This window comes from Rhinopithecus roxellana, chromosome 10 (assembly GCF_007565055.1).
Source record: "Rhinopithecus roxellana isolate Shanxi Qingling chromosome 10, ASM756505v1, whole genome shotgun sequence".
Classification (NCBI taxonomy): domain Eukaryota; kingdom Metazoa; phylum Chordata; class Mammalia; order Primates; family Cercopithecidae; genus Rhinopithecus; species Rhinopithecus roxellana.
In genome coordinates, this window is record NC_044558.1 from 12827635 (window position 1) to 12842552 (window position 14918).

The window sequence follows — 14918 nt, forward strand, 5'->3', positions numbered from 1 at the left end:
CTCCACCAGGCCGGGCGCGGTGGCTCAAGCCTGTAATCTCAGCACTTTGGGAGGCTGAGACGGGCGGATCACGAGGTCGGGAGATCGAGACCATCCTGGCTAACATGGTGAAACCCTGTCTCTACTAAAAAATACAAAAAAAAAAAAAAAAAACTAGCCGGGCAAGGTGGCGGGCGCCTGTAGTCCCAGCTACTCCGGAGGCTGAGGCAGGAGAATGGCGGGAACCCGGGAGGCGGAGCTTGCAGTGAGCTGAGATCTGGCCACTGCACTCCAGCCTGGGTGACAGAGCGAGACTCCGTCTCAAAAAAAAAAAAAAAAAAAAGAAACCCCGACTCTACCAAAAAATATAAAAATTAGTCAGGCATGGTGGCACACACCTGTAGTCCCAGGTACCGAGGAGGCTGAGGTGGGAGAATTGCTTGAGCCTGGGAGGTGGTGGTTGTAATGAGCCAAGATTATGCCACTGCACTCCAGCCTGGGCAACAGAGTGATACCCTATCTCAAAAAACATACATATATGTTTATATATATATATATATATATATGTTTATATATATATGATATATAACTTTTCATAAATTCTTTTCATTATCTAATATCACTGAAATCCCATCGTACAATTAAGATACATGCAAATGTATGTCTGTTAGGTATTTACCATATGGGAAAACTAAAATAATCAAGAAAGGAAATTCAGTAGGTGGTTGACAGTTTAAATACAAATCACAAATGACATCTTTTTAAATATAACGTAGCTTATTTTTAACGGTGTCACTTACTTTGCAAAGGATAAGGAGAAGTGTTATTAAGAGTTTACTAGGTTGGAATGGCTAGTGTTTATGAGAGAGAGTTTAGCACAAGACAGTGAGACAAGATGCCTGGGGTCTGTTTTGAATGCAGCAACCAATGGTGTATGGAACAGTGAAAAAGTTGCTTCTTTCTATGTTTGTTTTCTACTTGGTATCTTTAAGAATGGGCTATTTAGGAGCAGAAAGCATCTGTCAGTCTTCTAAAACTTTACCTACAAAAGTTTTACTGGCTTGTGTCCCACCAGTGTGTTTGAAAGTCAGAAAGTATATTGGCCACAAGCACCTGTAGGTGGCTGAGGTGTGACTGTAGTCATCCGTGAGTCATGTTTTCAGTATGTATGGAAATTCCTTATTTGGACTTGATTTCAAACATAGAAGGGCCTTTTACAGGTGAAGGAACTGAGATTCAGACACATCAAGAGTCTAGCCTTGAGCTTCTGTTCAGTGTTCTTCCCAAAACGATTGTTCCCTTCTGGTGTGGGACTCTAGAGCAAGGATTGAAAACTGTGGCCCAAACTGTGGGCCAAATCCAGCCACCATCTGTCTTTTTTAAATCAAGATTTCCTGGAAAACAGCCAAACCCATTTAGTTGGTATTGCCTATGTCTGCTTCCATGCTGCAGTGGCAGAGTTGAGTAGTTACAACAGAGACTGCATGGCCAGCAACACCTAAAATATTTATTAACTGGCCCTTTACAGAAAACATTTGATGTTCTCTGCCTTGCAACATTGTATACCTGGTGTTCAGTAAGCTTGGAATCACAGGTGCAATGTAGGATGCAGACTTAGTAAACAGTCCCCCTGCTCTCAAGGAATTATTTGCACTTTAGATGACAAGGCATGTTTAAGACACGTGGAAGGAACAATAACCAGTTATGTAAGAGAGTAGACAGGTTCTGGACTGCAGGCTATATTTTCAGACCATCCAGCATAGTTACGAAAACATCATTAACATAACAAGATACAGCTAAGTAAAAGAAATGATTTATTTGCACTTTGGATTATATAGTTCTTCATTCATTGATTCAAAAATTATTGCCAGTCTGCTCATGTGCCAGGCATTGTTCTAGATGATAGGGCACTGCATCTCTAAATGCCAAAGTTTATCCTTGCTGGTGGAAGGCAGTGTCCTCTTGCTTTATGCTGTGACACAAACTAAGCTCCTACTTTGACTATAGATAGCTAAATCTTAAAAGAAAACTTTTCAGTCATTTTAGTTTTCTCTTAAAGTACTTTAATTCCGTTAAAACCTAAGCCACCAGATTTCCTGTCTGCCTGTCTCTTCCTTGGCCTTAATCCAAAACTCTGCTGAGGAAGAAGATTCGTTGGTACACTGAGAATTGTTTTATAATCCATTCATTTCATAACCCCTCATTTGCTACCCAAAAGTGGGGACCTAAATCTGGACAGATTTGGGTGTTCAAAGCCCATGGCCTACCCAAATAGAGAATATCACCTTTCTTGTGTTTATCTCACAACTTTTGCTGAAGTCTCTCCATCTTTGTGAACATGAACTTCTCGATTTGTGAGGCTATCCCTGGTCAATTGGGTCATTAATCCTACAGCAGGCAAGACACAGAATTTCCTCTCAGCTCAAGGTCTCTTCACTCTCAACCCTCTTAGAACACACTTTGCAGCAATCCTTGGAATCTTTAATGGTAGCCTTTTGGGACTTTAAAAAATATGTTTACTATTTCTCAAGGTTACATCCTTAACAGAAACAAAAAGATTCTAATCAGGGAGACATCAATTTGGTCTTATTTGTCACCCAACTAAAACAGTATACTTTCTTGATTTTGTTTTATTGACTGGATGAATTATATATACAGAGATTCAGTTCGGGAAGCCTCTGAAGAAAAAAGTATGAAACTCCAGAGAAAGCAGTTTGAGGCTTGTCCTCAGGGGCTTCAAGGACCGGGAGAAGTCACTGTATTCCGACATCTTGCTTCCATCTCCACTTCCTCCCACAGTGTTGAATGCTGCTGTGAATTTGTTTCGAAGGAAGCCTATGGACATTTTTTTTTTTTTTTATTTTGTACATGAGCCTCAGGAGCAGCCTTGACGGCTAAAAGACCTCATAAACAAGAAGTGTGGAGGGACTGCATGGAAGTGCTGTGGACAAGTCTCAGCCCTCGGCCTTTGTTGGAAGGTGTGGGGCATGCAGACACATGTGCACCTTCGCACACATGCATTGTGCATAAATACCTGTGTTTGCAGGAAAGAAAAGATAGGGTTGTGGGATGTCCCCAGAAGCCACAAGGATTCCAGTGTTTTAGTACCAGGTGAAAGAGCCGCTTCCTCCCACACTATCTCTGGGAGATGCCCTTCTGTAGACCTCTGTAGCCCAGTACCCTCAAGAGCTCCTGGAGACAGATGGCCTGGAACAGCCCTAGGGAAGCAGTGTGGGCCTGTGGCAAAAGCCTGGACTGCGAGGTCAGCAGAATTGGAATCCAGTTCTTGACTCCCAAGCAGGTGCATAATGTCCCTGAGCCCTCCTTTCCTTATCTGTAATACTGAGAACCCATTTCTGGGCTCTTTTGACTGTTAATGAGACAACGTGTGAATGCATGGCACAAGAAGGTTAACTGCTACGAGTTACTGTCCCCACTCTGCCTCACTGCTGAGCGGCCAGCCTGTCCATCTGAGAGGGACTGTGTAGGAGCTGTGGGTGCAGCCAGCACAACTGCCTGCGGAGCCACGCAGGGCACTGACAGTGAAGGCCTGTGTGGGGTGCCCTTCAAGGCCACCTCCGTTGTCTTATTTCCTGGGAGATTTACTTCTGTGCTCCTGCTTCTCCTCCCTGAAGCTTTGCCTGCTGTCCATATTTGGAGGGGATTAATAAGATGAGCACTGGGGAGGGGAGGAGCCATCACTCCAGCAGGAATATTCCCAGCGGCTGAGTCACTGCACTTTATTTTCAGTGTGAACGACTGAGAAATCAAAGAGCCCTAAAAGAGGAGGAAGTTTCAGGACAATGTTTTTAAAAGATAAAAAACATCAACAGCATGGTGGCTGAGTGGAAAATAATAGAAGGGGCTTGAGGAGACTGGAAATTCCAGTTTGTGTAAGGGCGCACAGTGCTGTAATACAGAGTCCCTGCCTCTCTGCAGTCCCCGGATGTGAATTCCCGGGCTGCACCCACACCTGAGCAAAGCAGAGGCTGGGCCTTACTAGGTTCTGGCTGCGGGCTGGATCTCAGCTGCAGGGTGAGTTTCAGATACCGGTGTTTCCTAGCCTTCTCCACACCTTATGTAATCAGAGGTGAGGAGGTCCAGCCTCGTTTGCAGCTGTGGTTCTTCGGCCCCAGGAAGCCAGGAAGCAGAGATTTTTGTATTATTTGCCTCCACTTCTCCCTCCCGCAGCGTGCCACTGTGCACATGTTTTCTGTTTTCCTGAGCCACGGCAAAGCACAAGCAATTGCCCATTGTAAACACACCTCTGCGTGTCAACTCACACCTGGCTGCACTGAATTGACCAACTTTCTGCTTCTAGGTAATGGTTGATCTAGAATGGAGGAGGAGGAGAAAAAAAAAACCAAGCAGCAGATGGCCCCCTGAATGTTGCAAACCGTGTTTCTCTAAGCAGGGTTTCTCAACACTCTTGATATTATATTTGGGCCAAATAATAATTTGTGCGGTTGCTTAGTATATTGTAAGATATTTAGCAGCATCCCTGGCCTCTACCTACCAGATGCTAGGAGCACCCTCCACCCCAGCGTGACAACCAGAAATACCTCCAGATATTGCCAGATGCCCCCAGTTCAGAACCGTATTTGTAAAGCTCAGTAGCACCTTTTTATTTCGTATGCTACTTTGCGTGTTTTGTTGCTGAACTGGAAATAAACATGTTAATTTTTAGGTAATAAATTTCAAAAAATGTAACAGGGACACGCAGCCTCTCCATTGGTAATTATACCCATAGGACTGTCATTTCCAGGCCTTCTTTAAAATTCCACTTGGGCAGTTAAAACAACATGAAATGACTTTCTTAGAGGCTTTCCTGAAATTTAAATTAACCATGATCATTAAACATTCCCTATGTCAATAATTTGACTTGCCTACTCAAGTGTTTTAAGCATCAGTTTTGTCTAGCATGGTTTTTTTCTTTAGAAACCATGTTGGTGATGTGTGAATTGCCCATCTTTTTACAATCTCTGCTCAATAAGTTTATACAATGAGTCTCTGGTAATAGACAGACGTGGGAGTGAAAATATTTCTCCTTAACCACAGGAAGGGATTTTTTACAATGCCTTTAGCTGTGGATACCGAGGGTACCTCACCCAGCAGGAAGGAGAGGGAACTATACTTGGGCTAAACACTTCCATAAACTACTTCTCATGGAAAAGAAAATGCAAATAGTAGAAATTTCTTTAAAATATCCATGTGCCTTGAGATAGAAGAAAGCCCTTTAGTTTAAGAAAAATGCACTTAAAATTAATACCTTGTGATCCAAAAACGTTTTATACATATATGTTCAAGTGTTTTGAAGTGGAATGAACTTCTATTTATAGAGTGTGGTGCGCTTTATTATATAGTATTATGCATTTACATTGATGATCAAAGAACATTGTATCTATGCAGACATGGATTCCGAAAAGGCTGAAAAATTTCAGGTGAGCCGTAACAACAACCTCTAAAGGATCTAGGAACCTAAGGAGGATCTGCCTTTTATTTAATAGAAATCTTAGAAACAAAAATAACTGACATGGCTTGAATGTCAATTGTTTTTAAAAAAAAAAAAAAAAAAAAAAAAAAGGAAAAAAATCTGTTGTGTGGTCAGGCAGTTATTTTTATCATCTAGGCATAGTTTTTACCAAAGAAACAAAACAATCAATAATGTTATAAAAGCCACTTAGACTCTGAGCTTGAAACAACTGCTTTATGCCACAGAATTCCTACTGCTATCTCCGTTAGTGACTGACTAATTCAATATGTCCTGAATGTCAACATATTTTTATTACTCAGCTAAAGTTGGCTTTGCTGGATTAAATGTCATTTAAAATGATCAATTGGCAGCTTGTTTGGGGTTGTTTTCACATTTATGAAAGGAAAAAGTTTGCCGGATACAAATGTTCCTGAAGCTCACAGGGAAACGGCGTTCTCTGGAAGCCCTGCCCTTCCTTTGCCATGTGATAAGTAGATAACATTCTAGGTCCTGGTTTGATGCCTCCGAAAAACCAACATGGTAGCTCAGCGCAGGTTAAGCCCTTACATGGAGAAATGGTCTGGTTCACGTTTCACTGTTTTGTGAGAAGTGGAATGTACCATTACAGTTAAAGGGAAGCAACAGAAACATGCAGTGAAAACCCCCGTGCTTGTGGATGGAAAACTCTCCGCTTTGTTTTAGCTCTACGCTAGGCTTCTGAGTGGAGTGCCTTCCGCCTAGAGTCAGGAGGGCTGCCATGAAGTCACTCACCTTCATATGGGCAAAATGTCTTTATATCAAACTGTAAAAGACAATCAGGTAGTTTCTTAATTGCTGAAATTTATTAAAATACACTAGAAAATCACATTCCCAATCCAGAGGAATCCAATGGTGTCGTCGGCCTATTTGCAGTGATAAATGATTGTAAACCTATAGGGAGACATGGGAGGGGTTGCACACAAACTGCCTTTGTTCCTCCTGATTTACTGGCTTTTTTCCCCTTATAGATACAGTCTCACTCTGTCACTCTATCGCCCAGGCTGAGCGTAGTGGGTTGATCATGAGTCACTGCAGCCCCAAACCCCTGGGCTCAAGCAATTCTCCCACTTCAGCCTCCCAACTAGCTGGGATTACACGCATGTACCACCACGCCCGGAAAAATCTTAAATTTTTTGTAGAGATGAGGTCTCATTATGTTGCCCAGGCTGGTCTTGAACTCCTCCTGGGCTTTCAAGCAAGCCTACCACCTCTGCCTCCCAAAACTTTGGGATTGTAGGTATAAGCCACCACACCCAGCCCTAATTTACAGGCACTTTATGTGATAAGATTTGATTTTGTCAGATGTTTTCCAGTTGGAAGAGATGATGGAAAATTAAAATGTATCTGCCATTTGATAGTAGGAGAAACACTGAAATATTAAGCCACAGCTGAGTTCTGGCCTTAGTCCTTTGGAGGCTGCTCTGACAAACTTGCCATACCGGGTAGTTTATACCCAGTAGACACAGACTGCTCCACAGTTCTGGGGGCTGGGAAGATCAAGGCCCTGGCAGATGAGGCATCTGGTGAGGGCCCACTTTCTGGTTCTTAGCACCTTCTTGCTGTGTCTTCACTTGGTGGAAGGGCGAGGGGTCTCCCTCAGGCCTCTTTTAAAAGGGCATTAATCCCACTCACAAGGGTGGAGCCCCCAAGACCTAATCACCTCCCAAAGGTACCTTGGCAGTTAGGATTTCAACAGATGAATCTGGGGAGGACATAAAGATTCAGACCACAGCAGATCTCTATTTAAACCCTTTATAGTAAAAGTGACTCAAGACAAGAAGATGCTTGCAAGGGAAAAAGACACTTTGCCACTTTTTACTGCTTTGCCTAGAAACTAGAATCATCCTCCTTCAAATGCCTTAAAAATGAGCTAGATTGGCCGGGCTCAGTGGCTCAAGCCTGTAATCCCAGCACTTTGGGAGGCCGAGACGGGCGGATGACGAGGTCAGGAGATCGAGACCATCCTGGCTAACACGGTGAAACCCCCGTCTCTACTGCAAAAATACAAAAAAACTAGCCGGGCGAGGTGGCGGGTGCCTGTAGTCCCAGCTACTCGGGAGGCTGAGGCAGGAGAATGGCGTGAACCCGGGAGGCGGAGCTTGCAGTGAGCCGAGATCCGGCCACTGCACTCCAGCCTGGGCGACAGAGCGAGACTCTGTCTCAAGAAAAAAAAAAAAAAAATGAGCTAGATTATTCTCAGTCTGCAGCAGGACACTGATTTCTCAAGGTACTTATGATGCTCGGGCTACTCATCTTCTCCACACCCCCCACCTCAGCCCGCCCTCTGGCAATACAGAATGCAGCCATGGCAAGATGGGGTGGGCAATAGAAGTGTCTGGATAGCTTCTGTTGTTAGAATGGAGTTCAAACTCCAGGACTATGGTGTCATTGTTTTAAGAAGGAGGCCACTTGTCCTTTTCCAAAACACAATCAGTGACACACCACATTAATGTTTAAACACAGATAATACAGAAGAAAGGATACCATAAGGGATACTAAAGATTTAGGGTCGCTGTACGTTTAATGGTAGTTCCTTGAAAGATTAAGCTTCTGGAAAATGCCACATTTTTCTGCCAGTGTCTTCTGCTGTCCAAAGAGAATGCTGGAGTTCAGAAAAGGTACACTGAGCAGGTGTACTTTGTTCTGCAAAGCCCTAAGATTTTATGAACGTATACCCGTTAACGAGTTTCTCTGAGACTAGAAATTGCATTGGGAAGTGTGTCATAGCATGGACTCTGGGGTCATACAGAGCCAAGAATCCTGTGTGTCATTCATAAGCTGTGTCCTTCTGAGTAAATCATCAAACCCTCCCAGCCCCAGCTTCCTGGTCTATAAAATAGGAATAGCAACAGCACCTGCCTCATAAGGTGGCATAAGGGTCAGATGTAACCAGGCTTGTCGAAGCCACAGCACAGTACCCACAAATAGCACCCACTAAATACCATTGTTATTTTTATTACTTTCTCTTCCCTCCCATTATCACTAATACAGTAATCCTGTAAAGTAAGTGCTGTTATTCCCACTTCATAAGTGAGGCAGCGGAACCTCAGGAAGATTAACAAACATGTTCAGGGTGGCCCAACTGAATTCCCCTTGTAAATATACCTCTAGAGAAGGCTGTATGTCTTTCTCTGCAATGCAGATGTGTTAGCTGTAATATATTCCAAGTCTCAATTGGACACTCCCCTTTCAAATGTGCCAGGCCCAGGCCTCACCCATAGTGAAAAAGAAAGAACACTGTAGTGCAAGAGTCCAGAGTGCAAATCCCTGTGACCTCAGGCAAGTTATTTCAACCTCTCTGAGGATCAGAAATAATACAGGTAAAGTGCTGAGTTCATACTTGGTATTTAGTAATTGATCTTCCATCACCAGCCATTCTGACGAGTGCCTATAAAAAGTGGGCATTTCTAGAATCATGCAGTGAACACCTGGAAATTGATGTTGCTTCTCCTCATCTGGAGGCCAGTTAACCTTTAACTCAACCTAGAAGGCACACATCTGTCCCCAGCTACCTCTCCAGGTTCTGCTGGAGGGCAACCACACACCTTCATAGCACACATCCAGAAAGTCATAGAACGAGGGGAAGGTGCACATCACGTCTTCTTCTTCTTCTTTTTTTTTTTTTTTTTTTTGGAGACGGAGTCTCGCTTTGTTGCCCAGGCCGGAGTGCAGTGGCACGATCTCGGCTCACTGCAACTTCCGTTCCGTCTCCTAGGTTCAGGCGATTCTCCTGCCTCAGCCTCCCAAGTAGCTGGGATTTCAGGCACACGCCACCATGCCTGGCTAATTTCTTGTATGTTTAGTACAGACGGGGTTTCGCCACATTGGTCAGGCTGGTCTCAAACTCCTGGCCTCCAGTGATCCACCCGCCTCAGCTTCCCAAAGTGCTGGGATTACAGGCATGAGCTACCACGCCCAGCCATGTCTTCTCTTTTAATTTACTAACCCACAGCTGAAAGCCAAGGCCCAACACCATGCCTAGGCCATAGTAAATCACTTGACACTTAATAAATATCCATTGCCTGACTGAGTGTTCAAACATCAGTTCTGCAAATGGAGAAAGTGATTTTTGCACTGGGTTGCTTTCTGCCATGATCCATTGTATCAAAACATTTTTTAAAAGCCTCCAAAGTGTGATAGAATGAGAATATCTGTATTTCTTTTTAAAACCATGCTAGCCACAGTTCCCACAGAGTCACCAAGCCACATAATTTTTCTTTTCCCACCGTTTTTCACTCCTTACTCCTTTTTGCTGTGTTTTTAGCCTACCCCAGCCTTCTCATCTTTATCCATCCGTCTCCCACCAACACCAGGATAATCTTTTCACCCCACTATTTTTTACCACACAGCTCTCTCTGTAACATCAGGATCCTCTTTCCACCCTTTTCTCCTTTCAGGCTGCATTTAACACACATTCAGAGCCTGTTCATTCACAGTTAGAACTTGCTTCCCGTCTTTCACATGGGCTCTGCCCAGGTTTAAGTTTGGGTCACGACTGTGGACTTCCGGGTCACTGTATCATCATCTGTGGAGGGAGGCTGTTGCCTGGATCATCTCTGAGGCCTCCAGTGGGTCAAAGGTCACACAACAGGACCTCCTCCATCTCTCTGGGACTTCATTCCTTCCCTGTAAAACAAGGAAATTAGACAATCAGTCAACCCAAGCTAGGCAGAAGCAGTTGCTGGATTGTTTTTTGATTCTTCTGGTTAGTGACTCAACAAGAAACATTTTCAACAGTGTTTTCTTGCCCTTTTCCTCTGTAGACTGTAGACTGCTTTGGGATTACGTCTATCAGTTGCTTTCTGACAGCCGGTACGAAAACTTCATCCGATGGGAGGACAAAGAATCCAAAATATTCCGGATAGTGGATCCCAACGGACTGGCTCGACTGTGGGGAAACCATAAGGTAAAAGGGCAGCAGATATCTGCTCCATCAACTAGTGCTGAAATGAAGTCTTTATCCCTGGATTGGAGGATAATCGTCTATCTTCTGCTTTTTACATCTGCCCATACTTATTTAGTTTATTCCTTGCTAGGCAAGCAATTAGGCAGTTGCAAAGGGAAGGAAATAATTAAAGATGCATCTTTCCATTTGTTCCTGAGTCACATATCCTGGTTTACTGGGCTGCATCATGAGTGACTCTTGCTTCCACTCCCCTTGACCTGATCCCGCCACCTCCACTGTTGTTAGGAACTGGGTAAAAGGGAAGTACGGCAAGACTCTGTGACTCACAGGGGACCTTTGGGAAGTGCCACTTCTTTTCTGCTCAGTTAGAAACTCCCATGTTCCCCAAAGCCCATTTCTTCATAGAAAATACTTATATTCTGGCTGTAAAACATCCCCTTTATGAGCAAGCGATGCAAGAAGTTTGCCCCACAATTTTCCAAACTGAGAGGAGGGAATGGCATTGAATAAAGTCTTTTGCAGTAAGGAAGACTGCTCAAGTGTGCAGATGTAAAATGTGGGGAGCCGTGATCCAGGCCAGCCGATAGGTGGACCTGAAGCAAAGCCTGATGTTGGCACAGTGGCACAACCCCAATCTGCTGAGTGAGAAGGCAGGGAGGCCCAGCCAGGTGTGCCCAGACCTACAGCCTTCTAAGAAGGCAGTGGGTAATGCAGACCATGACCAAATATGGCAAGGCCCCACTGACAGACACTTCCATGTGTGAGTCACTGAGAAAAATCCCTCTGCTACTCCCACATTATACCATTGCCTCAGGCCCAGAACCACTGTATTCTTGCTTCCACAACAGGAATTTAAACAAAAAAAAATTTTGTCTTCCTTAAAATGACAGACCAGAAACACAAGTTTGAGAAAAGGTCATTGCAACAAAAAAAAAGAAATGCTATGTGGGTCAGAACGTGAAGGGTGACCCAGAGATAGGGGGAACCTGCAGGAAATTCCTTAGGCGGAGCAGAGAGCAGTCTTGGGAAAAGGAAATAAGGGAGGCTGCTATGGGATCTGTTTTATTAGCTAAAGCTCCAGGACTTTGGACAAAGGGTGATTCACCTTAGAAGTAAACCTTGATGACAGGGAATATAAAAAGCTAAACGGTGGGGACAGATGTGCCTGGAAGGCAGCAGATTAGCAGGTAGCTTCCCAAACTGGCAGGGCCACAGGCAGCAGCTGAAGAGCTTTTATTTTAATAGTTCCCCCAGTGCCTTTTCTGAGGTTCATTTCATTGTGTCTTTGTGCTTTTTTTCTCCCTTCCTCCTTTGAACAAACAGAACAGAACAAACATGACCTATGAGAAAATGTCCAGAGCCCTGCGCCACTACTACAAACTAAACATTATCAGGAAGGAGCCAGGACAAAGGCTTTTGTTCAGGTAGCACTTCCTTTTTCTCCTTTCCTTCTTTTGGGAGGATGCTGGTTTTTTTTAAAGAACGGGGAGTGGGGGGAGACTGTTAAGATCTCTACCTGCCTATCGGATACCCAAAGCCAATCATTGCTACAAACTGGATACCGGGTACTGGTTTGTTAGGATTTAAGGAAACTATTTTTTTTAACTTATGTCTGTCCTGTAATAAAGCCAAAACTAAATGAACAGAATCTGACTCACCTTTAAAATAACGCAGTGATCAAATGATACTATGTAGCATTAAAGTCCGCTGTAGTTAAAAGCACAAAGTCAATGGCAAAACAAGGAATTAACCCTAGACTTCCAGGTTGCCAACCCTGTAAGGCAACTTTCTGAACCAGTATTTGTCAAAATGCAGGTAATGACCCACAGTGAGTCACGAAATAGATTGAATGGGTCCATCACAGCTTTTTTTTTTTTAATGAAATAAAAATAGGATAGGATAGAGCTGAAAATGCCAGACTGCATCACATGTAGCAAGAATGACAGTTGATTCATGAAAATGTTGTTCCAGGTGTGTATGTACGTGATGAGTCATGATGTAAAATACATTTCTATTTCTTATAATGCATCATAGTCAGAAAAGTCTACAAGCTGCTGTACTAGAATTTTTCTTTCCAGAATTCCTCATAATGAGTTACCCTCATAGATAACCAGTTAGCCTGCCACATAGATTGTGATTCCAAGTACTATGCAAGAGAGGAGAAAGAATTAGAAGAAGGAGGGATCTGAAGGACCAATCAGGAGATGTAGAAGTAGACCTCTGGTGCTGGTAGTAGTCATTAGTGGGGCCAAGTGCAGGTAGGTAGAAGTGACATCAACAAACACAACCTTGGGTGATGGGTTTTGGCAGGTGGGACAGAAGAGAGTGACAGATGGGGCTAGAGATGCAGATTGTGAATTATCTATATACAGATAGGAAGTGATACCATGTATGAACAGATGAGCTCACTGATACGATTCATTTATTGGAAAGAGCAGAGAACCTGGTCTTTAGCATTGGGAAGGAATGGTGACTTAGGAATAGTAAAAGCAATTAAGATCTTCAAAAGAAACAAGAAAGGCTATTCAAGAAAGGGAAACAGAATAGAAGGAATAAAAAAAAGAACCCTCCCTTCTCTGGCTCTACTGATGCCTTTTCTTCATCCTTCAACCTAAATGCAGTCCTTGGCTCCCTTTCTTCCCACTCTATACCTTTTTTGTGGATGAATTGATCCCAACATACAACTTCATTTATCACCTCAGTGGTTAGGCTCTTAAATCTCTACATCCAACTCTAAAATCTCCCTGAAATTCCAAATTTGAATGTCCAAGAGTTTCTTGTAGGCTGTGTCCACTTAAATGTCACATTTAAGTATTTCAGACATGACACTTTCAAAACAGAAGCTCGTCTCAGATTAGAAATTCCACCCAGAGGCCGGGCGTGGTGGCTAATGCCTGTAATCCCAGCACTTTGGGAGGCCGAGGTGGGCAGATCACGAGGGCAAGAGATCGAGACCATCCTGGCCAACATGGTGAAACCCCATCTCTACTAAAAACACAAAATTAACTGGGCATAGTACCATACACCTGTAGTCCCAGCTACTCAGGAGGCTGAAGCAAGAGAATTGCTTGAACCTGGGCAGTGGAGGTTGCAGTGAGCCGAGATCACGCCACTGCACTCCAGCCTGGCAACAGTGTGAGACTCCATCTCAAGAAAAAAAGAAAAAATAAATTCCACCCAGAATTGTTGAATTCTTTACTCATCAAAGGCATCACTGCTGTTGGAAGCAACCAACTTTGAAACTAGAGTTCCCTTTGACTCTTCCTGTATCCCAGTCATTGTGCTAGATTGACCATTGGCTCTTCAGCCCCATTCCCACTCTATTCTGTGTTGCAGAGGCTAGAAGCCTGGGAACTACATTTCCCAGGGCTTGTTGCCAGAAGGTCCCAGGTTGGAGTCTTTCAATGACAAGCAGTTTCATGAGATCTGGGAGATGAGAAAAAGGCAAAGGCTTCCCTGGCAGTGGAAGCTGATGTCTGGACTTCATGATTCGCATCGGGATTCACTCAACAATGTCTTTCTGTCTCTGGTCCACTCCCCTGCCTCATGAAACCATAATACAAACTGCCAGCTGCCCTACAACACTAATACGATTCCCTATGCCAGAAATGTATATGACTTTAACTTTTGCCTTTTTAATACCTATACCCTCAAGGCTCAACCTCAAGTCTATTGCCCTGAATGAGGCCTTCTTCGGCTGCTCCAGCACACATAGCTATCATCTTCCATCATCGCTTGTGTTCCCTTGGGCCCCCAAGGGATATGATTTGCTTTTGCTTTTTCTTTTCTTTTCTTTCTTTCTTTTTTTTTTTTTTTAGACAAAGTCTTTCTCTGTCACCCAGGCTATAGCACAGTGGCACAATCTCAACTCACCGGAACCTCCACCTCCTGAATTCAAGCAATTCTCATAATAATCATGCCTCAGCCTCCCTAGTAGCTGGGATTACAGGTGCCTGCCACCATGCCTGGCTAAATTTTGTATTTTTAGTGGAGACAGGGTTTTGCCATGTTGGCCATTCTTGTCTCGAACTCCTGGCTTCAAGTGATCTGCCCACCTTGGCCTCCCAGAGTGCTTGGATTACAGATGTGAGCCACTGTGCCTGGCCAACTTGTTTGTTTTTCTAGAGACAGGGTCTCACTCTGTTGCCTAGGCTGGAGTGCAGTAATGTGGTCATAGCTCACTGAAGCCTCAAACTCTGGGCTCAAGCAATCCTCCTGCCTCAGCCTCCGGAGTAGCTAGAGCAACTACATGATTTATATTTTTAATACAGGTTGAGTATCCCCTATCTGGAATGCTTGGGACCAGAAGTGTGTCCGATTTTTGGATTAGGGATGCTCAGCCTGTAGTTAACATGTGTGAAGCCCTTCTCTCCGACAAGTAGATTATAAGCTCCTAGAAGGTAGAGGATTCTATTTTTTATCATTCTGTATTACATCTTTCAATAAATGCTTATTGACAGCCTGATGTGGAATATCAGAAGCTTAATATGGGAAAGTCGTCAAAAGAAGAAAGGGGTAGTT

General features: G+C 43.8%; 1 protein-coding gene across 3 annotated transcripts in view; it reads left to right on the forward strand.

The window, feature by feature from the left end:
• ETV6 (ETS variant transcription factor 6) overlaps positions 1 to 14918 on the forward strand; it is a 250088-nt gene that overhangs the window by 228946 nt on the left and 6224 nt on the right. For all 3 annotated transcript variants that reach the window (XM_010370996.2, XM_030938568.1, XM_030938569.1), the window contains 2 exons: positions 10255 to 10397; positions 11721 to 11821. In XM_010370996.2, coding sequence (XP_010369298.1) covers positions 10255 to 10397; positions 11721 to 11821 — 244 coding nt within the window. The remainder of the gene's footprint in view (positions 1 to 10254; positions 10398 to 11720; positions 11822 to 14918) is intronic.